Source organism: Pristiophorus japonicus, chromosome 13, assembly GCF_044704955.1.
Source record: "Pristiophorus japonicus isolate sPriJap1 chromosome 13, sPriJap1.hap1, whole genome shotgun sequence".
NCBI classification, from domain to species: Eukaryota; Metazoa; Chordata; class Chondrichthyes; family Pristiophoridae; genus Pristiophorus; species Pristiophorus japonicus.
The window spans coordinates 59,437,035-59,462,976 of NC_091989.1; the positions used below are offsets into that span (position 1 = coordinate 59,437,035).

Below are 25,942 nucleotides of genomic sequence, written 5' to 3' on the forward strand. Positions count from 1 at the left end.
TTATTACAAACATGATTAAGCCAGTATTCTGTAAGGCAGATGCTGTAGTAATAAAGGTAGAGTAAGCTTTACTAGGAAATGTCTGCTAACTACTTTTTCTGGACCAGCTTTAACATTATGTCAATTATATAAACACATGTATTGAATCTTTCAATGAAAAAACAACCCAAAAGTTCAGAAAAGGTAATTGCTCTGTGGCCCTGCAATGTATACCACCGTTTAGGGACTTGGCAGTTTTTCCATCAGATTTACTTTTGATTTATTTATTTACACGATCTTGTTTCTGTCTGATTAAATAATTATTCAATTTTTTTGTCATAAAAGCCGAGGAGAGCCAAAGTCCCGATTGCACGCAGAATGCAACTGAAGGTAAGAACTTGATATAATTACTGCGATTGCACTATAAATTCATTTTAAAGTCATTCTATTCAGCAATAAAATAGATAATCCTTCCAAAAGAATACTTTTCACTTATCGGCTTGAATTCCTGACATGACAGACATTACATCAGTCAGTTGGTATTTACACTGTAACAACATTCAGTGTTGTCTATAAAAATTCCAGAAGCTTTTAATTCTAGTTCTATAATGAGGTAACTCCAATCTGGGTGCACATGAGGTATTACTACATTACCGAATCTAACTGTAAAGCAGTCACCTTGCAGGCAGTGGATGAAAGCCAGGTTAGATTATGGTTCCATTAATAGATAACAGTAGCAGCTACGGAGCACAGACAGTTTGTTTACACACAATGAACCCATCTCACAGAATATCCTGCTTTACTCTTGGTGGACAGTCTGTGGCCAAACAAAAACACCACAGAAAACCAGCAAAAGTAGCTCAACAGCTTCAAAGAAGTTGATGGAACTTGACAACTCATGAACAGCCCGAATAACAAATAGTTGCAGAGGCTTTTTACCTGAAGCTGTAGGTACAGTATACTCCATTCATTAGCACTGGAAAAGAAAAAAAGAATGACTTGCATTTATATAGCGCCTTTCATGACCACCGGACGTCTCAAAGCGCTTTACAGCCAATGAAATACGTTTGGAGTGTAGTCACTGTTGTAATGTGCTAAACTCAACAGCCAATTTGTACACAGCAAGCTCCTATAAACAGCAATGTGATAATAACCAGATCATCTGTTTTTGTTATGTTGATTGAGGGATAAATATTGGCCAGGACACCGGGGATAACTTCCCTGCTCTTTTTCGAAATAGTGCCACGGGATCTTTTATGTCCACCTGAGAGAGCTGGAGGAAAAGAAACATGAGTGCATGAAAGCTTGAAGGGGGAATCCAAAGGTTGAAGGCACAAAATTGATGTGTTATTTCTAGGGGGTCCGGTGACATGCTCCACAGGAAAAAATGGTCTTTCACAATTAGTAGATTTTGAATTTAAAATAAAGGAAAAACAAAGTGACATTCAGACTTTCAACAGACCAACCAGGTCATTACTTACTCAAGATTCACCCCAACCCCTACCCAGTAAAACCTGTCAGAGCAGAAGCAGAAATTCCAGTTTTTCAGTACAAAACTTATTTTTGTGGGGAGAGGAGGAACAGGGGTGCTTCTTCAGGGCCCCATAAGGAAAGTTTGGGCATCTGTCATCCTGGGTTGCCCCCACATTCCCACCTGCAAAACCCTTCTGAACCCTCTGAGTGCTGGCGTGCGGCCTTCTTTGTGGGACAGCAGCCGTTCAGCTGCCTCTTTACACCCATTTTTGGGGAGCGGAGAGCTGGCCAGATATATTAATGATGTCTGGCAGTTACCAATCGATCGGGCTCCTTAGAATGACTCCTGGACTGTTGCCTCTTCCCTGCATTCCGCCTGGGAGTTAGAATCCTCACTCAAGCTTATTCCCCCGAGAAGTGCTGCTCCCAGCCTCTCCCAGCTTCCCCCCTCAAAGCACAGCTTCTAGGTCCTGCCTCATTTTCTCTTCCCTTAATGGCTGACCTGCCATTTACTGCCTGGTGGTAAGTCAGATAAAAATTCCCAATATTTTTAAGAAATTACTTCCCTCAAGAAGACAATACTCCTTTTTTTAGTCCATACTGAGAACCAGTATTTAAAGCTTTAGGATTTTAGAAGGCTTTCTCAATATATTCAATTGTATTTTATGCACAGAGTTTGATGCTTGCAAATGCATGCAAGCATCTGGAAAAAGAAAAGAACGAAAGAGATACCGAGAAAAATCGACTGCTTAAAGAGAGCGTGCCACAATTTAACACGTCAAGCCTTTCAATTCAGGAACTCCAGGTAAAGTGTGGGTCATTTCAGTCAAAGCTGCAATTAATTTGAATGGAATGGGAGCCTTCAGGAATCAGTCTGTCAGTTACTCTGCAACCATCATCTGCAATGTACAGCTTGCAGCTAGTGTGGGGACTCAGAACTTCCTGAATTTAGAAAATATAAGCTTAGATTTTCCGACCAATACTGTCCACTTTAGTGACTGGCCAATTTTCCGTCGTCATTTTCAGTGGACATCGAAATGAACTGCTCTAAAATGGGAGGACATATAATGAGATAGTACCAATGCTGTGACTTCATATGTACTATTTCTCATTATTACTGCTTCATTTGCTTCATTCAGTGGTAACCACACCCATATAAAATGGAAATCTACAGTCGCTACAAACTAAGGAAAGGGTGGAAAAAAATTCAAAGAGCCCTGCACAAATATTTTACAGCGTAACCAAATCCTTATGCCCCACCGTTTCTGACATTTTTCGTCGACTTTGCTCCTGACAATTGACTCCCTCCATTCTGCCACCTGCTTCCCTCTCAAACATGATTCCCTTTCAGACAAGGCACCAATTGCATTCCCAGTGTGGATTCTGTGTACTTTTGCTTTGCAAGAAGAGAAGCAGAATAGTGGGAGGCCAGGATGGTGAAGCTGCAATGGAGGCATGCTCCACCCACCCACCGGTATCCCCATACCTGAGGATACAGGCAGTAACTCCCGCATGCAGTTGTCCAAGGAGTGTCAGCAGCAGCCTGAAGATGATGATGGGAACAACTCTTCTCTGGTTGAATGGCACATTCATGCTACAATGATACAGGGGGTGCCGAAGTTCAGGGTCTCGGTAAGACCCGTTACTGCCCGTTTGTGGCCGCCATGCATTGGAATCCTGCTTTGTGATAAACTGGCTGACCCAACCTGATATGTCCTTACTATACAGTACAAATGCAGACGAGGCCCATACTTGAGAGACGGTCACTCTTTGACCAGTTACCTTTATTACCAAGACCTCAAGTGATGAAGGTGGGTGGAGCTTCTCCTTTAATACCTGAAAGTCCAGGTTAGGAGTGTCTCCCACAAGTTCACCCACTTGTGGTCAATGTTCTCAAGGTGTACAACTTAGGTCAGCTTATACATGGGTTACAATGACAGTTGAATACATGACATCACCTCCCCCCGCCAAAGTCTTATTGGGATCACAGGTTAAGTCTCTCTGGTGGTTTACGCTCCCTTGTAGAGCACCTGAGTTGGGGCTCCGGTTGTTGGGCGCTAGCCTGGGTGTCTGCTGTTTGCGGTACCTCAGGCCTGTCCGGACTGCCCACAGTGACTGGGCTCTCCTCCACTTGGTTCTGGTGTTCGGTCACCTGTGGTGGAGTAAACTCTATGTCGTGTTCTTCCTCTGCTTCTTCTATGGGTTTGCTGAATCTCCTTTTAGTTTGATCCACGTGTTTGTGGCAGATTTGTCCGTTGGTAAGTTTAATTACCAAAACCCTATTCCCCTCTTTGGCAATCACAGTGCCTGCAAGCCATTTGGGCCCTGCAGCGTAATTAAGAACAAAAACAGGGTCATTGACATCAATACATCGCACCCTGCCATTCCTGTCATGGTAGTCACATTGTGATTGATGCCTGCTCTCAACAATTTCTTTCATAGTAGGGTGTATAAGGGATAACCTGGTTTTGAGCGTCCTTTTCATTAGCAGCTCTGCAGGTGGACCCCTGTGAGCGAGTGTGGTGAGGATCTATTGGCCAACAGGAGGCGTGATAAGCGGCTTTGTAGGGAACCCCCTTGGATTCTGAGCATCCCCTGTTTGATTATCTGCACTGCTCGTTCCGCCTGGCCGTTTGAGGCCGGCTTGAACGGTGCCATTCTGACATGGTTGATTCCATTGCCTGCCATGAAGTCCTGGAATTCAGTGCTTGTGAAGTATGGGCCATTGTCGCTGACTAAGACGTCCGGTAGACCATGGGCCGCGAACATTGCCCGTAGACTTTCTACCGTGGCAGAGGATGTGCTTAAATTTAAAATGGCACACTCAATCCATTTGGAGATAGGCGTCTACTACAACCAAAAACATTTTTCCAATGAAAGGACCTGCGTAGTCCACATGGATGCGTGACCATGGCTTGGCGGGTCAGGATCAGGGGCTAAGGGGGGCTTCCCTGGGTGCGTTGCACAGCTGAGCACACGTGTTGCACCTGCGAACACAAAGTTCCAGGTCTGCATCTATCCCTGGCCACCAAACGTGTGACCTGGCAATTGCCTTCATCATGACAATGCCCGGGTGCTCATTGTGAAGTTCTCTGATAAACACCTCTCTGCCCATCTGGGGCTTGACTACTCGGTTTCCCCACAGTAGGCAATCGGCCTGAATCGAGAGTTCATCCTTGCGCCTATGAAACGGTTTAAATTCCTCAGGGCATGCCCCGTACGTGGCTGCCCAGTCCCCATTCAGGACACATTTCTTAACTAAAGACAGTATCGGGTCTCTATTTGTCCAGACTTTATCTGATGGGCTGTCACAGGTGAGCCTTCATTTTCGAAAGCTTCAACAGCCATGATCATCTCAGCATCATGCTCAGTTGCCCCCTCAGTGGTGGCTTGTGGGAGCCTGCTGAGTGCATCCGCGCAGTTTGCAGTGCCCGGTCTGTGCCGAATTGTATAGTCATAGGTGGCTAACATGAGTGCCCACCTCTGTAGGCGGGCCGATGCATTCGCATTTATGGCCTTGTTGTCAGCCAAAAGGGACGTTAGGGGTTTGTGATCTGTCTCCAGCTCAAATTTCCTGCCAAACAGATACTGGTGCATTTTTTTCACTGCATATACACATGCTAGCGCTTCCTTTTCTACCATCCCGTAGCCCCTTTCTGCCTGGGACCGACTTCTGGAGGCGTAAGCTACCGGCTGTAACTGACCATTGGCATTCACATGCTGCAACACACACCCGACCCCATAGGATGACGCATCACACGTTAAAACAAGTTTCTTACAGGGGTCATATAACGTTAACAGTTTGTTGGAGCATAACAAATTATGTTCTCTATCAAAAGCCCTTTCCTGGCTGTCCCCCAAGACCCAATCGCAACCTTTGCATAGGAGCACGTGTAGTGGCTCTAACAGCGTGCTCAATTTTGGAAGAAAGTTACCAAAATAGTTCAGAAGCCCCAGGAACGAATGCAGCTCCGTCGTATTACGGGGTGTGGGTGCTCTCTGGATCGCTTCCGTTTTGGATGCAGTAGGTCTGATACCATCTGCTGCTACCCTCCTCCCCAGGAATTCTACCTCTGGAGCTAAGAAGACGCACTTCGCCTTTTTCAGTCGCAGCCCTACCCGGTCCAGTCTGTGTCGCACCTCCTCCAGGTTGTGGAGGTGTTCTTCAGTATCGCGACCCGTGATGAGGATGTCGTCTTGAAAAACCACCGTCCTTGGAATCGTCTTGAGGAGGCTTTCCATATTTTGCTGAAAGATTGCAATGGCTGAACGAATCCCGAACGGACATCTGTTATACTCAAACAACCCCTTGTGTGTCATGATGGTGGTCTGCTTCTTCAACTCACTCGCCAGCTCCTGGGTCATGTAAGCTGAGGTTAGGTCCAATTTTGAAAAAAGTTTGCCACCAGGACAGCGTCGCAAAGAGGTCCTCCACTCTCGGCAGCGGTTACTGGTCTTAGAGTGACACCCAATTGATGGTGGCCTTGTAATCGCCACATATCCTGACTGACCCATCCGCCTTGAGCACCGGCACGATCGGGCTCGCCCAGTCACTGAATTCGACTGGTGAGACGATGCCTTCCCTCAGCAGGCAGTCCAATTCGCATTCTATCTTTTCCCGCATCACGTACGGCACCGCTCTGGCCTTGTGGTGTACTGGCCTGGCGTCCGGGTTTATGTGAATCACTACCTTGGCTCCCATGAAAGTGCCGATGCCGGGTTGAAATAATGAGACAAATTTGTCCAGGACCTGTGAGCATGATACTGGCTCCACAGAAGAAATTGCATTGACATCGTCCCATTTCCAGTTCATGACAGCAGTTCGTCCCAGTAGTGCGAGACCGTCCCCAGGACAATCCAGAATGGCAACCTGTTCTCCGAATCTTTGTGGGTCACGACTACCGTGGCAGTGCCTAGCACCGGAATGATCTCCTTTGTGTATGTGCGTCAATTGGCAATAATTTTGGCCTCCTGGCCTTGGACACCCACAACCTTTCGAACTGTTTGATACTCATCAGGGACTGGCTGGCCCCCGTGTCTAGCTCCATTAATACTGGGATGCCATTGAGGAGCACTTTCACATTATCGGTGGCGTCCTGGTATATGAACTGTATATGTGCTCCACATGAACTCGCTGAACTTCAGCTTCCAGCGATTTCCCCCAGTATTTATTTGATCTCGTAGGGCTTACATCGGGCCCGTCCTCCTCACACATCAACCTGGCTGCAGGCTTCTTGCACATATGCGCCAAGTGACCGCTGACATTGCAGTTTCTGCAGGCATATTGCTGATACCTGCAAGCTCTGGCTGGGTGTTTGCCTCCACACCTCCAGCATGAGCTGGAGGCCCCGTTGTTGGAAACAAAAAGACCATTACCAGTCGATCGTCTCTGACTGTCTCTGTAACTGTCCTTAAGTGCACCATTAACAGGTGTTAATGGCCCCTTTACTGGCCACATTGTCCATTACGATGGCATGAATCGCCGTTCAGCTAGCCATTGTCTCTGTTGAATTCGCCCTTTGGGTTTGACAACATGCTGGGGCATGTCCGATTGCCCTTGTCTGCCTAGAGAACTGTGTGCCACGTTAACAATGTTGACTCCCTGGTCGTTTGCCGCATTTGAGCCAAGATTTTTGTCATAGATCCTTCTGGTCTCTTCCTCCCCTGAGATAAATGTCTGGGCTATCAGAGCCGCCGTTTCCAAGGTCAAGTCTTTGGTCCCAATCAGTTTCCTGAAAACCCCAGCATGCCCGATGCCTCAATAAAAAAGTCTTGCAGCATCTCCGCTCTGCATGCATCTGGGAACTTACATAGGCTCGCCAGTCACCGGAGATCTGCCACGACGTCTGGAACGCTTTGCCCTTCTCACCGCTGGTGCGTGTAAAACCGATGTCTCGCCATGTGCATGCTGCTCGCTGGTTTAAGGTGTTCCCCGATCAACTTACTGAGCTCTTCGAACATCTTGTCTGCCGGCTTCTCTGGCGCTAGAAGGTCCTTCATCAGGGAGTACATTCTGGATCCACAAACCGTCAGGAGATGAGCCCTGCGTTTGTCGGCCGAATCCTGTCCCAACAATTCCTTAGTGACAAAACTTTGTTGTAGTCTCTCAATAAAGTCGTCCCAATCATCACCAACACACTACCTCTCTTCTGTGCTGCTAGTGGCCATGCTCGCGTGGTTTAAATCCCAGTTTCTCGTCGCCAATGATATGTCCTTACTATACGGTACAAATGCACATGAGGCCCATACTTGAGAGAAGGTCACTCTGTGACCAGTTACCTTTATTACCACGACCTCAAGTGATGAAGGTCGATGGAGCTCCCCCTTTTATACCTGAAAGTCAAGGTTAGGAGTGTTTCCCACAAGTTCATCCCCTTGTGGTCAATGTTCTCAAGGTGTACAACTTAGGTCAGCTTATACATGGGTTACAATGATAGTTGAATACATGACACAACCCAAATTCAGATCGAGGATTTTTCAGCCTGGACCTGATGCTGCCCCGATGCTGATGACCGTCGCAAGCACATCATCAGAATGCGCACTGCCACTTTCCCTCATCTGAAAAATGCACCGACCGAAATTGAGGTCAAAAAATCGTAGCCCCGCCATGCGGCGCACCTTATCCGAGTGAGTGTGGCCCGGCAGCGCAGCGGCCCTTCAAGGGGAGGCCCACTACTGTGGCTGCCATGTATTTATTTTTGCCAGCCGACTTCTCGATCGGCCAGCAAGATAGTGCCCACAGTTCGACTGGGCCACCAATGGGCAGCCTGGCATCCCCTCTTGGGTGCCAGGCCGCTGGCCTGGCCGAAACCCTCCCTATTGGCCCAGTGGCTGAAGATTTAAAATGCCTAATTCTCTCCCCTTTAACGGAGGGGAGAGAGCGTGGTGAGGCACAGCGCTGTGACATCACCACCACTCAGCCGCTGATTGACAGCGGTGGAGTCTCGGTCCCGACCCAAATTCAGCCCCGCAGCGTGCCTTCCTTTTGATCCCCCGCCCCACTATGACTGACTTCTGTTGGGACTTTGAAAAAATGTCACAGTCCTGAAAATTGATCAGCCGGCCGCATCATAGATCCCTGCGGTAAAACCAGAAAAAAAACTCATCGGTGCGCTAGCTTTCTTGCGCTACTGAATTTCGGCCCCAGCATATCTTCTCTTGACTATCGCATCTGGCCACCATGGGAACAGCCCTTGTACACATCCCCAGCATGCCTTCCCACACAAAAACATAACTTCATCTGTAGAACCTTCCCTGTGCATTGAACATCACCGAGTTCCAATTCACGCCACCTTATCAACACCACAGCCAACCTTTGCCAGTAACAATGTCTACAAGCACAATAAGATTCGTGCAACCATAATTTTAATCAAAATCCATAGTGTGTTTGTCTGCTGCATCTTACTACTGTACTTCCCCATGGTGCCATTATGTGCCGTGAGAACACTTAATCCTAATCAGATGCTCTTCATAGGTGCTATCTGATTGGCCCTCATATTAGGGCAGCTAAGTCCTTAGATGGAATGCTGAAGGCAGCAAATCTTGTGCTGATACGTGAGCAGTCCGGCCCTGCTTTCTTTCATTTACCTCTTGAGGGGGTTAGTGGGAGTCCATGTATGTTCCACTAGCCTGAGAGACAGTAGCGTCATCTGAATGCATTCCTGCCACTCCCCCAATAGTGTGCACTGCCTCTGCATGGTCACTGATGCGAAGGAAAGTAGACTTAATGATAACAATGAGATCATAAAACCCTGTGGGATAGGAGTCTGCATCCCAGCCCCATTCATTTGGATGTAGGAGGTGATAGCTCTCTCCAATCTGCCACCAGGTACTATAGCAGTAGCGTGAGTATCCACAGAGGAACCATAGACTGCCCTGAGAACCACTGCAGGTCTACATGGAACTGCCACATGTTCCATGGTGGACTATAGTATTAAGAGGTTATCCATCAGAGTGTCGCCGATGACAATATTTGGACTCCTCTGGTTGATCCGACATCAGCTGCCCAGGTTCAAAAATGGCTTCCAATGCCAGCACATATGGTTGATTCTCTGCAAGCATCCTTCTTTCAAAGATAGGATCCATACAATCTCCAGGCTCTTCAGCTGAAGAATAACATCTTCCGACCTCTCAGCAGCAATGTTTGCCTCCTCATGTCTCACCCGCAGTTGCTGCTGCTTGTTGGTGCTCTGTATTTTACCCAGTACTCGTCCCTCTGTTTCACTGTCTAATGTCTCCCACTTCCCACAGTGGTTATCTTTGGGCTGGTATTTGGGAGGCGAGAGGAGGGGTATTGCTTAATGTGTGATGAAGTGCTGGCATCCCCAGAAACACGGGGGCAGAGTTCTTCTTCTTCCTCTAGTTACTCTTCCTCAGATACAGCTAGAAGAGGCAAATAAAAAAGGTTACAATTGGTTGCTGAGGAGAAAAATCCACGTGTCATTTTCAGTAGAAGAAATGGCATGCAGGTCTCAAGGTCTAGATTGCTGATAGATAATATGGGGTAGAATAAGACAAGAAGGAAGGGAAGCTAAATGTCACAATAAAACTGCAGTTGGCATCTGCCCTCCTATTTTCCCATCTTCTACTCCCTCTATGGTTTCCCACCCCAGAAGTTCCAATGCTTTTCCTCATAGGAGATCAAAGAGCAGAGCTTAGGGCATTCACCACCTGTCACCAGTTTTTCTCTGCTGTTATGGACTGATTATTCCGTGCAAAAGTATTTGAGAATGACCTCTGACTGCCGTGAGATGCAGTAAAACCCAACGTGAAGACAATAATGGGAGTGATGACAGCTGCATATGTCAAACAATTACCTTCCACATAAGCCTTTTGATAGGGAGTTGGGCAAAACATGTAAAGACGTGGGGGGAGGATACTTGCAGGTGAAATCAGGGCTGAATAGGACCCCTCACTACTTTGTGGGCATGGATGATAAGTTGTTCAGAAACGTTAACAGTGTGAGAGGGAGATGATTCTAAGTCGCAGATATGTTTAAGTGCATTATTGGAAGGTGTGGATGGCTCCTCTTACCTTGCCAGATCTAATAACGTTGTCAGACTTTACAGCATTGCACTGCTGTGCGTGGGATCATCGAGTTGGCACTGAATGGCCTGACCGCCTCCCGCCGCAGCAGTCCTGCTTTCCTTGTGGGGTGACGTTGCAGAGTTCCTCTTTCCACCTGATGACTGACTTCAATGAGAAGCACTTCCATCGCCGTAACATTGAACCTGGGGCCTTTCATGTTTCCTGCAGACCTGCAGACCTAATCAACATATGGAAACTTTCAGAGTTGTTGAAAATCCAGCTTGTTGATGTGCTGCCCCTTTGAGCTGCAGGCCCTTAATCTCGCGGCAAGTTTAACATTCGGCACATCATTCTTAGAATCAGAATCATCGATGGAGGGTTATATCCAAAATATTGAAGCTATCCTTGACTTTGAAATGCTGATCAGCTTACTGCACATTTCCAGCACCACCAATCTTTATTGCGAAATTTGATTGGTAATATGGGAGGCAGTGCATACTTGAGAACACCTTCGCATTACAGAAACCCCTCTCTGTCCAGTATAGTACATTTTAAGTGGCCTGTATCAATGATTACTGTACTGTTTTGGGGTGTGATTCACTTAAGGAACTATCAGGATGATCTCCAAATTTCAAGAGTGGCTAGAACCTCTATTCAATGTACCGATACAGCTGTATAATTTGCAAGAAATTCAACTTTTTAGCAAAAATAGATATTAAGGGGTCGAAATTAATTCTGGCCATTTTTGAGGCAGTGTCACTGTCTGAGCGCTGATTTTAACGGTGGATGTTAGGCGTAGCCTCAAAGTCCATAATTAATTTTTTACGCCCAAAGATGAGAGAGCAATGCTAAAGTATGGCGTTGCACACTCCTCCTCGGGCGGGAGCTCAGGAGGCCGACTGAATTTCCTGACGGGAGGCTGCCGCCATGCTCGAAAAATAATGGGAAGAAAAAAATAAAGAACTAAAACTTCTCCAATCCACACACACATTTTCCCACTCTTAAAACTGATGAAAATATGCAGAAATAAATAAAGAGAAAAACTTACCTTCCTTTCTGGGTGATTCCGCTCTTCAATTATCACTTTTTCCTGGCTGTACGGCCGCCTGTTTGTACGGCCCAAAGCAAATGTCGCGACAGAGGCATCAAAGAGGCGTTATATGCTGGATGATGTCATCACATGGGTGGCATTAGCTGGTGCAGCGTTAGCTCTTGGCGCCTCTGCCAAAGAGCCGACTGAATGTAGGACAAGGCGTCGACACTGCTTACCGATGACGGTAGGCCTTTGCTGCCCATTTGCCGCCTCCCACGCACGGTAACAGGTGGCGTACACAACTGAATTTCAACCTCTAACTACTTTAACTGGAACTCTGTTAGGTTTTTAGCAGAAACCGTACAATTATGCTCCCTAGTCCCTCAGCTGCTGAAAGATCATCTATACTTTTGCAGAATGTGGGTAGTGATCTGGTCTCGGGATCTGTGCTAGGAGTTCTTTTGATTTCCATTTATATAAATAACTTGGAAATAGTCACAAGGGGAACTAAATTGAAATTTGCTAACAGTACCAAATTAGGGGTTGTGGCAAATGATAAGGGAGACAGGAGATTGTAGGAGGACAGAGACAGGTTAACAGAGCAGGCAGAGGCTGTTCAATGCAAAGAAGTTTGAAGTCGTACATTTTGGGAAAAAAAACAGCAAAATAAAAAATTTCCGACATGGTAAAATTTTTAAGACAGTGGAAGAACAGAAGCATCTAAGGTTGTAAAGATCTTTAAAAGCTGGGACACCATGTGGAAAAAGGCCGAGAAAAGGCAAATGGAATTTTGGCCTTTATGTGCAGGGCATTGAAGTTGAAGGAAGGAATTTGAATTCGTACAAGTCATCAATTGTAGCACAGTTGGAGTATTATAGACAGTTTTGGGGACCCCATTATAGGAAGGGTATTGGAGCCATGAAAGGAGTACGGCCAAACTTTACTCGCATTAGAGCAGGAATAAGAGAGTATAGCTATGAAGAAAGGCTTAAAAGATTGAGGCTTTTCACACTGGAATGAAAAGAACAGAGAGGAGTATAACAGAAATTTCCAAAATTATGAAAGGTTTTATAAAGGTAACCAGTGAAAAATTGGTATTATCACCAGGCGAATGAGGAGTGGAGTGTAGCAAGTTATATTGTAGTAATTTTAATGATACACTGTACAAGTTTTACTGTACTGGTGAACCATAGAGTGATAAAATGCAGTTTGACGACCATAGTTCTCGACATAAGAAGTTCCTGATCTTTACCGGGTTAATGTCAGACTGGAGTGGGGAGAGAGGGCAGAAAAGAAGTGGGGTTAGAATCTGTCATATCTTCAAAGAGCACACAACACACAACCTTTAAGATGGCTGCAGGTTCCGGAGACTTCTGACCTGCTGGTCAGGTGACCTGCTCTTTATTAAACAGCACTAGCTGCAGTAATACAGGCGTCCACAGTTTGGAGCTACAGACATTGCACTTCTCCCTCCTTAATGAAGAGTTATTATAACAAACAATCATCATACATAACTTGCATGGTTATACATGACAAAGGATATGGACTTATTTTGCCATATTTACAGATCAAGCTTAACAACTTGTTTTCTGTTTCGAAGAGCATACCTTCGCTCTCGAACAGAACCTTCCAAACATAGTGTTGCATTTAAACTCATTCGAGGCTATCATAAGGGAAGTTAAGGGAAGTTTTCCTCCAAGGGATGCCCTTGATTTCCATTTGAACTCTCTCTAACTTCAGACTGTTTGTTTTCCTGACTTGGACTCAGACTTAATTTCTGACTTTCTCTTGGATTTGTTTCTAGTACATTGAATGTAGGATATGCTACTGGTGTATCAAAACTATCTGATGTCAGAAATAATTGAATCACTCCTACCTTCAACTACTTCCATGTCTGTGGGTAAAATATGATCAATGTGAACAAACCTAACCTGGCCATTATCAAACATCTTGACCAAATATGTGCGAGGACCACATATCTTCACCACTCTTCCTGGTAACCACTTTATCCATTTATGGTGATGGTTCTTCACTCTCACCTTCTGATTTAATTTCACACTTCTCTCTTTTACTCTACCTCTATCATGATTCTCTCTCTGTCTTAATTGGGACTCTTCTACGGACTGTGTCAAATTTGGTTTTCACAACGAGAAGCTGGTTCGTGGCTGTCGTTTGAGAGACAACTCTGCTGGTGTGAGGAGTATTACGATACGTTATTAGAAAGTTAGCCAATTTGTGGTCCAATGATAACTGTCGTTTCTTTGGATTTGGATCCAACATTTGTTTGATAAGGGCACGTTTTACAATTTGTACAGTGCGCTCTGCTGCACCATTTGAAGCAGGGTGGTATGGTGGGACCTTGGTATGTTTCACACCATTTTTGCTCCTGAATTGTGCAAATTCTTCTGACCGAAATTGTAGTCCATTATCCAAAACAATTTCTTCGCAAAATATATAATGTTTTACTTGTTATTTTTCACATTGGAAACACCTCAACCCACTTCGAATGGCTATCAATCACAATGAACAATTGTTGTCCTTCTAACTCAGCAAAATCGATATGTCGCCTTTGCCACACCCTGGGAGGCCATTTCCATGGCTGTAATGGTACTGATGGTGGTTGTTTGCTTACTGATTGACATGTCGTACACTGAGACATGATGTATTCTATATCTTTATCAAGACCTGGCCACCAGAAGTAATTGCGTGCAAAACTCTTGGTCAAGCACATTCCCAGGTGCTGGTCATGAAGGTCTCCTAATAACTTGGACCTGAATTTATTTGGTATAACCACTCTTGCACCCCACACAATACAATCTTTATTGACTGAAAATTCATTCCTACGAATGAAGAATGGATGAATATCTCTGTCTGTTACCTGGTTTGGCCATTCATTTGCAATATAATCATACACCTTTGACATCACTGGGTCACATTTGGTTGCCCTCCCAATCTCTTCAGCTGTGACTGGCAGTTCAGTGATGTATGAAAAATAGAACACTTCTTCCCTATCGGGTGTAACTTGTGATGGGTAGGCAATCTAGACATAGCATCAGCATTACTGTGATCAGCTGATCGTCTGTATTCAATATCATATGTATATGCTGACAAAATCAAAGCCCATCTCTGCATTCAGGCTGCAGCTAATGTTGGAACTGGGGACTTTGGATGGAGTATTGCTGTCAGGAGCTTATGGTCCATAACAAGAGTAAACTTACAACCATACAAGTATTTGTGGAACTTCTTGACCCCAAAAATTAATGCCAAAGCTTCCCTTTTGATTTGCGCATAATTACGCTCACTGGCACTGATGGTGCATGAAGCAAAAGTAATTGGTTTCTCCTCCCCACTACGTAATACATGAGCGATTACTGCCCCAACTCCATATGGAGTGGCATCACATGCTAGCTTGATCTCCTGAGATATGTCATAGTGAACTAACATGGTGTTCTCTACTAAGTTGCTTTTACACTCCTTGAATGTTGTATCGCGTTCCTTTGACCACTTCCAATGGACCTGTTTTTTCAATAGGTCATTCAGTGGGTGTAATACTGTAGCCAAATTTGGTAGGAACTTCCCATAATGGTTCAAAAAGATCCAAAAATGATCGAAGTTCAGTGACATTCTTGGGAGTGGGTGCATTTCTGATTGCATCCAGTTGGATGTAAACCATCTTTGTCTACTCTATACCCTAAGTACTCCACTGAGTTTTGAAATAACTCACACTTGCGAGCAGCTACTCGTACTCTGTGCTTCTCTAGCCATTTGAGGACTTCATTCAATATGTTATTATGAATATGCCTATTTGGTGCTGAGATTAGTATGTCATCTAAATAACATACTATCCCTTCAATACCTTGCAAAATCTGGTTCATTACCCCTTGGAATATGGCAGGGGTGGAAGACACTGCAAATGGTCGCCTATTAAATTGATATAGGCCTAGGTGAGTATTTATAGTCAAACATGACTTGGACTCCTCATCTATTTCAAGCTGTAAGTAGGCATTCAACAGATCCAACTTAGAGAAAATCTGACCCCTGTCAGTGTTGTGAACAAATCTTCTATATTTAGCAATGTATTGGGGACATTGCCCTCTAGAACCTGGTTTACGGTTACTTTATAATCACCAAGCAATCTTACCTCACCATCGGACTTAGGTACAACAACAATGGGTGTAGCCCAATTACATTGATCTAGCGTAGAAATAATGTTCTCAGTCTCTAGTCTTTTGAGTTCTTGCTTAACTTTCGCCTTGAGTGCATATGGTACGGAATGTGGCTTGCAGTAAACCGATCTAGTGTCCTTCTGTACCCTGACATTTGCCTTGAAGCCTTGGATCGGACAGCCTGTTTCACAGAACACCTTCGGATAATTCTTGATGACATCATCCTTTGACAAAAATCTCATTTCATCACGAAAAATCTCACTCCAATCCAGCTTCAATGATCCCAACCAATTTCTTCGTCATAAGGCAGGCTTGTCTCCTGCCACTACTATTAGAGGCGAGCTCTGAACTTGATCCTTGTATTTCACCGGTACGGTGATACATCCTACCACCGGAATGTTCTCTCCCGAGTAGTCTCGTAGCTCTATCTTGGCTTTCTCCAATGGGAAATCCCGCAATTTGTCGAGGTATAACGACTCCGGTACTACACTCACGGATGCACCAGTGTTGATTTCCATGGGTATCTTGAATCCTGCAACATCTATGTGGATTATGATACTTTTCGAATCGCCGTACATTAACCTTGTGCTCCTGATGCCGTTTAACTCTAACATCTTCTCGCCTGTTGTTATTCTTCCATGCTATGTAGTCTCTGGGGATTAAAATTCATAGCTTTGAAAGCTGGTTTATCCTTCAGTCATCATGCCTTTGCAAGATGCCCAGTTTTCCTGCAGAAGAAACACTCTGCCTTCACATATGGACAACTTTGAGCAATGTGTTGTCCCAGGCACCGATAGCAGGACATCAATGCTCTGTTACAATTTCCAGTTTCTGAGACTTTGGGGCCCCACCGCCTTTTACTTTGAACCTGCAGGCGATTCACCTCGGTTGTCTGGTGACTGAAATTAGTATAAAATTCTTGGGAATATTGGTCGGCCATGCTCATTGACCTAACTGTCTGACAAGCTATATCAAAAGTCAAGTCAGGCATCATCAATAACTTTCTTCTGATCACATCATTTTTCACCCACAAACAAAGCGGTCACGCAATGCTCGGTCCTGAAAGTTTCCGAAATGACAGTGAATAGATAGCTATTTTAATGCTACAATGTATTCACTGATATTTTCATCGGCCTTCTGATTTTGCATTCCGAAATGATAACTTTCAGTCATTTCTAACGGAACGGGGCTGTAATGTTGTTCTAGCTTAGTTAGAACCTGTTTCAGCATTGTATCCTTTGGCTTGTCAGGCACAAGCAAATTTATCAGCGTTTCATACAACTCGGGCCTGGCCTCTGTTAAGAATATAGCTCTTTTTCGTTCCAACACCGTCCGATTATTGTCTTCATTACCGGGGATTTCGATAGGATTTGCAGTGAAAAACATTTCTAGCTGATCCACATTTGCTCTGAAACTTTCACGGCCACATTGAAATGTCCCCAAATGCCCTATAACTCCCATAGGGGCAGCCATTTTGACTCTGGCAGTTTAAGCAAGTGTGCTCGTAATTTACCTCGGATTTGTAGTTGTTTTCAAAACAGAGAAGCTCTCAAAGTCTCGCTGTCGGCTGGCTGAATCCTTCGGCAACAAAAATTTCAGCTTTGTATTATCTGATTACATCCCATCCTCGTAGCCAAATGTCATATCTTCAAAGAGCACACAACACACAACCTTTAAGATGGCTGCAGGTTCTGGAGACTTCTGACCTGCTGGTCAGGTGACCTGCTCTTTATTAAACAGCACTAGCTGCAGTAACACAGGCGTCCACAGTGTGGAGCTACAGACATTATAAATCCTTTGCCAACAATAGGGAGGAAGGGTAAAATGAATGGGATAGCCAATCCGTACTGTTCTTATCCAGTTTCGAATGGCTGTGTCCTCATCGGAGCCTTGAGGATAGGTTTGCTGAGAAATGATACAATGGGGATAATTTTCACCTTCATTACCTGGGTGGCAATATGGCAGAGCAGATCACCCACTCACTGTAGAACCTGTCCGATTTCCATCCTACTGCAGTCAGGCAGTGAAGGTAAAAATGACTCCCACTGCAGGGAATGTAAAGAGGGGGTCAAAAAAGTGGATTTAGAATCAGGCCTCTGGCCATCCTGACCATGTTATTTTCGAATGTTCCAGAATATCTGCAAGCAATTCCACCAGAAGATTGATAGTGTTGATGCAGAGCGCTATGACGTTGAAGTTAAAGTATCCAAGAATGAGAAGGAGGTAAATCATTTAGCTCTCTTTTCATTGAAGGAAACGGAAAGTGTAAACTCTCAAGGATCAGATCGAAGAGTATGGATGACAATATATGTTATTGTATTTAGATTGATGGCTTAACCCAGAAGGTCTTAGATCTCAAAGGCAAATTCAAACGTCCCACCCTACGTCGCGTCAGGGTATCTGCGGATGCAATGCTGGGTGCTCTGGCGGAAACCACTTTGAAAACCTCCTTGGATTTGAGATCGAACCTAAAATCAGTGAAAAAGGAAGATGAAAAGGTACAGAGCTGTTATAGAATTGCCTACTGCTACTAATTACCAATAGCTTTGATTTCTCATACTGAGTTAGAGATATTTCTATCAGGTTACTTGGGACATTCAGTTTCACATTAGACTCAGATTATATTATTATCTCCATTTATAGCAGGTGTTTTAGGAAAACATCACTCTGGTTACATTCCCATCATTTGTGTTGAAACCATTACACTATAGTTTCTGCTTTACATATTTTGTCTACAGATCAATATCATGGAAAAAGTGTGCATAGAATCTATCTGCATCAAAAGACAGAAAAAAAGCACAAATGCATTCAGTGCTGATAGATTATGTGTCCTTCTCCCTTCACTGTTCCCTTTGTATCTCTCTCTATATCTGTTTTTTATTTCCTTCACCAAGTTGTTTCTTGTTCCATGTTACTGCTCTTGGTCTCTGTCACCTAATCTCACCATCTCTTTCACTCTTTCTTTTTTATTTCCTCCACACTTTGTGCCTTCTCTATCATCCCCTTTCCTCACTATGGGGTAGATTTTCCACCAGTGGAATTCAGGCTGTCCGGCCGATAGTCCCGCCGGGAGGCCCAGTCCACCCTGAGGGCAGGGCCTCATTAGCATCAGGCCGGAGGGCTGCAGGCGGAAATCGATCACCCCGGGGCAGCCCGCCGGCTTTGGGCCGCCACACTATCAGGCAGTCTGGCCGGCCCCCAGGCCAGAAGAAGGTAAGTCCATGGCGGGGGCGGGGCTCGGAGCTTGGGGGAGAGGCCAACCGAAAATGGCAGCAGCCCAGACTAGTTTTGTGGAGCACGGGAGGAGAAATCCTGCTCCTCCCACCTCACAAGAATAAAGTGAAACTTACATGTCCGCTCCTCTGTGGCCCAGACACCAGGGTGGAGTGAGCATGGCACACACTCCGTCCAGTTCTTTCCTAAAATAGCATTGGGGTCCTATTGGTGTCATAGGACTCCTACTTAAATATCTAAATCAACTGTGCGCCTGCTTCAGGCAGCCACTCGAGCCGCCTATTGGGTGGGCTGCAGCAAAATGGACATGGCCACGGTGATGGTGGGAATGGGGTGGTAAGTTCCTCCATGGCATCTTCAGAGCACTACCACCCCGTTTCTTCCCCGAGATTGGCCTCAAAATTCAGCCCTGTGTCTCCTCAATTTCTGTCTTTTCTGCATCTCATTTGTTTCTGCTACCTCTCTTTTTGTCTTCGTTCTCTGTCCCACCGGTCTTGCTCTGGACAATTCCCAAAAGAAATCACCGCAAATTGCCCCGATACACAAGCTTGTGAAAAATAAAAAAAGACGTGCATTGGTAGTCTACTACTGCTTTACAGTGTGGGCCTGACCCCCTTAGTTATTAAGTTTCAATCGAACACTAATCTTGTTATCAATACAAAGCACACAACCAAAAACAACATTTCAGACCTCCCACCACCTGACCAGATACAAAGGCAGAAGCGGAGAGTGAGGATAAACGTTCATCAGAGTCTGTACAATAGTGACATCCAAATCCTACCAAATGATACCAGTCTTGTTGTCATCCATTAATATGTTGCCATTTAGACCTAATCTTCTGATGTTCTTTTCACAGGAATTGAGCTCTGCAACATAGCATTTTAAAATATCATAGAATTAAAGAATGTATCTTTCATTGAAGTCAGTACCAATTATAAACTCCAGGATATTTATTTGACCATTAATTTTATATTATTCATCTTTCACTAATGTCCCTCCATGGAATGATGCTCCCATGCACCCAGTACGATTTGATAATCTTTGTTTATACTTATCTTCATAATCTTCAATTTCAAAATGAAACACTACAGCAGATCTGAAAGATATATACGTCAGATGTTGCAACGAATGACGCAATTGGCAATCTTCGTCTGCCTTCTGACGTTCCAGAAAATTACATATACACATTGCACAAGGAGTGGATGAAGCTCAAGAAACCAAATGGTCTGGTCGTGTTTCATCTCATTATGAAATTTGATTTAATATATATTGCATTCTATTCAAAGGAACACAAACCAGTGGAAGTCCATGACTGGCGTAAGAATGTGGAAGCAATGTCTGGAATGGAAGGAAGAAAGAAGAAATTTGATACCCGTGCTCCTCCTCAGTAACAGGTATGTATCCAGGTTGGGGCCAACAACATTATTTTTCCAGTCTCCACATAATTCTTTCAGCATGGGACAAAAGCATAAAATGTTGACAATATACAGCAAAGAGAAAAGACAAGTTAAGATACCACATCACGACACTAGGGAGCTCACCTCGACAAGGAGCAGACCACAGACACGCTGGGGAGGTGAGACTGGTGGGACAGTGCACGCTGCAACTTAGTGGGGGCACACCTAGTCAGTTGCTATGGCATATCTCTGACAGGACACAGCCAGAAGCCTCCACATCCTTCTCTATCTCCCTAATCCTAAAGGGTTAATGCTTACCCATTCTTAGCTTAAACCTGCCTTTCATGCAAAACAATCACAGTAACAGGGAAAGATGATAATGATGGCAAAGGCAATTCCACCCAGCTGGACGACGGATGAGAGGCATTGGCAGAGGACATGGTCAGCTGTATCGAAGGCTTACACTAAATTAGGATTCATGGGTCTGGGGGGTGATATATTTGCTTGGATTGAGGATTGGTTAATGGACAGAAAACAGAGAGTAGAAATAAACAGATCATTTTCGTGTTGGCAGGCTGTAACTATTCAGGAACCGCAGGGATCGGTGCTTGGGCCTCAGCTATTTACAATCTATATTAATGAATTAGATGAGGGGACCGAGTGTAATGTATCCAAGTTTGCTGATAATACAAAGTTAGGTGGGAAAGTAAGCTGTGAGGTGGACGCAAAGATGCTGCAAAGGGATTTAGACAGGTTAAGTGAGTGGGCAACAACATGGCAGATGGAATATGAAGTTATCTACTTTGGTAGGAAAAATACAAAAGCAGAATATTTTTTAAATGGTTAGAGACTGGGAAATGTTGGTATTCAAAGGAACCTGCGTGTCCGTGTACACGAATCACAAAAAGTTATCATGCAGGTACAGCAAGCAATTAGGAAAGCCAATGATATGTTAGCCTTCATTATAAAAGGATTGGAGTATAAGAATAGGGAAGTCTAACTACAGTTGTATAGAACCTCAGTGAGAAGTCACTTGGGGGCCAAAAATGTGCCTTCCATTAATGCCAATTACGTCGTAAATCGGCGGCCATGCTGCGGAGTGGCTGCCATTTTGAAAATTCCACTCCTGCGGTATCCTGGCGGTGACCTGCTCTCCCCCACTACCGCTCCGCTGCTACTGATCCATCCTAAGTGCGTCATCAGAGCGTGCACCACCGATGTTGCCCCCCGATCGTGAAATTCCGCAGAGGAAATCTTGCTGCTGCTGCTGGTGCACTGTGCTTGGAGTGCTTCTAAAGTGGTGGTATGGCTGCCATTAAAGTACTGCCGTGGCCACCACCTTAAATTTTTTTGTCGGTCGTCTGCCATGTCGGGCTGACAATTCTGCCCCCACGTTTGGCTGGGCCGCCAACAGGCAGTCTGGCATCCCCTGTTGGGTGCTAGGCTGCTGGCCCAGCTGAAACCCTCCCTGCTGGCCCAGTGGACTGAACTTCAAGAATCGCACAGGATCTCCCCTTTAAGTGAAGGGAGAGATGTGGTAAGGCACCAGCACGATGACTGACAGTGGAGGACACTCCGCCCACCCTTCAACTTCCGCCCCTCTAGTGTGTGAGCTTCCGGTCACCGCCGCACTTCCGCCCCCATTATGACTGACTTCTGGTCCGCTGAAAAAAAAAGCAAAGAGCGCAGTTTCGCTCAAGAGGCCACCGCATGAACCGCACCAGTAAAAACATCTGAAACAGGGTAGGTGCACCGTGTTTCCAGCAGTGCGCAATTTCGGACCCTTGGAGTAATGTGTACAGTGTTAGTCTCCTTGCCTTAGGGAGTGCAACGAAGGGTCACTAGACTGATTCCTGGGATGAAGGGATTGTTCTAGGAGGAGAGATTGGGCAGACTAGGCCTATATTCCCGAGAGTTTAGATGAGAGGTGATCTCATTGAAACATATAAAATTCTTCAGAGGCTTGACGGGGTAAATGCAGGGAGGATGTTTCCCCTGGCTGGGGAGTTTAGAACCAGGGGTCACAGTCTCAGGCCATTTAGGATTGAGATGAGGAAACATTTCTTCTCTCAGAGGGTTGTGAATCTTTGGAATTCTCCATCCCAGAGGGCTGTGGATGCTCAGTCATTGAGTATATTCAAGATAGAGATCAATAGATTTTTGGATACTAAGGAAATCAAGGGATATGGGGATAGTGCAGGTAAGTGTGGTTGAGGTCGAAAATCAGCCGTGATCTTATTGAATGGTGGAGGAGGCGCAAAGGGCTGAATGGCCTACTCCTGTTCCTATTTCTTATGTTCTTATGTTCTTATTATAGGTCGAGAAGGATGAGGAGGGATAGTTTTCCACTGGGCCTGTCTTATCATTCTTTTAATTTTGCACAGCACATTAATATAACTCTTGTTGTATAACATTGCTCCCTCCCCACTTAACAAGTTGTGATGTCTAAGTCCCAGCAGAACGTTGGAGAGGATGTGGTAGGTGAGGCATGGTTCTGCTCATTTTCTAAACGTTATTCTAAAATCTCAACCCCTCTGGAAGAAGATGCTCCATATTTTAATGTATAAACGCAAAGACAATTTGGCTTACAATGCTGAAAGAATTGAGCACAGATGCCTAGTATTACTTGGATCCAGTCCTACTGGAAGAATGCATTCCTGTCTCATTCTTCTTTAGACATTGCCAAATTTTAATTTATAAAACCAAATATAATCGGTCTTATGGTGCGTGGTTTATTTTACATAAGATGTCACATTATAATTCTGGTATTTCCACAGATGTATTTTAAGATATAGAAATATCAGTGTCGATGGGCCATGATTTGCTGCCCCTTTAGACGGGTATGAGGTGTGCATGTACCCATAGGGGCCGTGCATGTCCCAGGTCTGGGCATGAAACGGGCCTCCGTGGGCGGAGAGTTTGACTATTTGCCCAACTTCTGCTCAGCGAATGCCCATGAAATTCTTAGGCTTGGTAAAAGCAGAAGTAAGGCCTGCTTTTACCAGCGTAAGAGTTAAAAAAAAAAACGTTATCGATCATTTATACATTAAAAACCCTGTGCAATAAGGTGGGTTTATTTTTAGCCCCGTTAAAACATATACATTTATTTTTTTTTTAAATAGGTTTTTGTTTTAAACATTTAATTAAAAGCCATTTTAATTAATTTTAAATATGTAATTTAAAAAAAAATTAGTTGATGTCTGGATGTATTTTTTATGTGATCCACATTCATGCTTATGTGGAATCCATACGTACGGAATTCCCATGAGCATGAATGGGGATTCCCTTCTTTGATTGGTTGAGCCCGCCCATGTGATCGCAGGTGCTTGTGAACTGCATGCGCCCCTGAGATACGTGGGCCTCTATGCAGGCCTAAGTGTAGAGGACCAGGAGCGCAAGTCTCCGTGGATCCTGAGGCAGAAGGTAAGTGCGTAGATGTTTTGCTGGTCGGGAGCATCTGCCCACGGGAAGCCTCCAACCTCAAATTCAGCCCCATTAGGTTTCTACATCGGTAAATCATGAATTAGAAAAAAAAAGTGATATACTTTATGATGGAATTTATTCAGTTTGATATCACTGCATTCCATAAATGTATATTTGCTCAATAAGAAACTGGAAACCACGCGCTCATAGATGGCCTCAATGTCTTTAAACAGGTAACAGTGAGGTACATTTCAGGATTCACCACTGGGAGCAATCTAGGGGAGCAGACTACACGCTTGCTTTGATTTTCATTCTATTGAGTTGGATTTGGGCCTCTATCATTCTTAATTCAGCCAATGTATAAGTACTAGCACACCTATTCAAAAACAATAACTTAAAATGTAGCAATCTACAAATGGCTAAACTCTACAAAAACAAATCACTTGCAAAATAACTGCAGTTAAATGAATTGCACCAGGCCGGCAAAAGTTTTGCAAATACTGCTACTGCCTTTTCATCAGGTCCTACATTAACTTAAAAATATCTTTATGCAGTCACAGCGACTGTGTCTATATTTGGATCGCAGCTGTGAAAAGAGCAACTGGTTATTTCTTGGACCTGCAACTGTGCCAACCTTAGCTGGCAAACAGTAATGGTTTCTTAATATGCATTGCACCAGATCTGCTGACGGGAGCTTGGAAATCGTTCAGCTGTCATTCGCAATTTATCACACTTAATCTCAAAGAAAGGTAACTTCTTTAATTTTAATTAAAGATCATTTTGGAAAGTGAATGTTACGTGCTCCGTAAAGGGGAAGTATATCTGAGTGACAATGGTCCAATTGAGAAGAGGAACCACATTTACAAGGCTGAATGATATGTTCGATAAGAACAGTCGCTGGATGAGTCTTCTGCAGATGAATTTATGAAACCGGTGATGAAGAAAGAAGGCACACAGGCAGCATTAACTCTCTCAGCACAAGGACCTTCTCAGCTTTCAAAATAAGTACCTATTTTCCTTTCATAGAAATGACCTCGTGTAGCCTTTCATTGAGAAATGTCCTAAAGTAAAGTTAGAGAAATATACAGAGCCAAAGGATACTGCTTAATTCAAAGCCCTTAAAAAATGATGGCATCCTGGTATTATTTTGAAATTTATTGATGGAGTGCTACTCAGATCGCAAAGGGCAGAAATGCTGCAGAGTAAACAATTGCTTTGGTCTCGTGAAAGAAATTCAAACCTTTGTAAAATATTGCAATGGTCCCCAGTTTGCATCTAGTTTACAATCTATATATTGGTGATATTTTAGTGCAACGATCCAGAAAAGGTGAATGTATTGTGAGATTGATCGCAACAATGGCAACTGTCTAATATTTATTGTTAAAATGTACAATTGTTCAGTTCTAATAAAAGTGTAAATATAATAGATATGATCCATGTGTCTTTTTTTTTTAAAAGAAAAACCTTTACTAAAAGAATGCTGTAGGTATACATTGACTTGATTCATTGCACATTTTGTGGTTTTGCAAGTACAAATAATTATGTGTTGAACTGTGTTCTGGACATAAAGTGTGTGCACCTCGAGGACATTATGTAGTTAATGTGGACATGAGGTCAGCAGATGGAGGTTATCTTGTAGGCAAGAACCATCTTTCTTTGTGGCGTGGCGGGAGGAGGGAGAGAGAAAACAGGGAATTATAGATCGGTCAGCCTGACATCGGTAGTGGGTAAAATGATGGAATCAATTATTAAGGATGTCATAGCAGCGCATTTGGAAAGAGGTGACATAATAGGTCCAAGTCAGCATGGATTTGTGAAAGAGAAATCATGCTTGACAAATCTTCTGGAATTTTTTGAGGATGTTTCCAACAGAGTGGACAAGGGAGAACCAGTTGATGTGGTGTATTTGGACTTTCAGAAGGCTTTCGACAAGGTCCCACACAAGAGATTAATGTGCAAAGCTAAAGCACATGGGATTGAGGGTAGTGTGCTGACATGGATTGAGAACTGGTTGGCAGATAGGAAGCAAAGAGTAGGAGTAAATGGGTACTTTTCAGAATGGCAGGCAGTGACTAGTGGGGTACCGCAAGGTTCTGTGCTGGGGCCCCAGCTGTTTACATTGTACATTAATGATTTAGACGAGGGGATTAAATGTAGTATCTCCAAATTTGCGGATGACACTAAGTTGGGTGGCAGTGTGAGCTGCGAGG

General features: G+C 44.4%; 2 protein-coding genes across 2 annotated transcripts in view; both read left to right on the forward strand.

The window, feature by feature from the left end:
* Positions 1-329: 329 nt before the first annotated feature.
* LOC139278595 (troponin I, slow skeletal muscle-like) lies at positions 330-25,141 on the forward strand. Its single transcript, XM_070897544.1, has 6 exons — positions 330-369; positions 2,126-2,257; positions 17,812-17,901; positions 18,003-18,176; positions 20,199-20,306; positions 24,507-25,141. Exons 1-5 carry the CDS (start codon positions 358-360, stop codon positions 20,301-20,303), a joined length of 513 nt encoding a protein of 170 aa, XP_070753645.1. The 5' UTR covers positions 330-357; the 3' UTR covers positions 20,304-20,306; positions 24,507-25,141.
* bpgm (2,3-bisphosphoglycerate mutase) overlaps positions 24,266-25,942 on the forward strand; it is an 84,068-nt gene continuing 82,391 nt past the window's right edge. The window contains exon 1 of the mRNA XM_070897542.1: positions 24,266-24,481. The gene's annotated coding sequence lies outside the window, so the exon portion shown is untranslated. The remainder of the gene's footprint in view (positions 24,482-25,942) is intronic.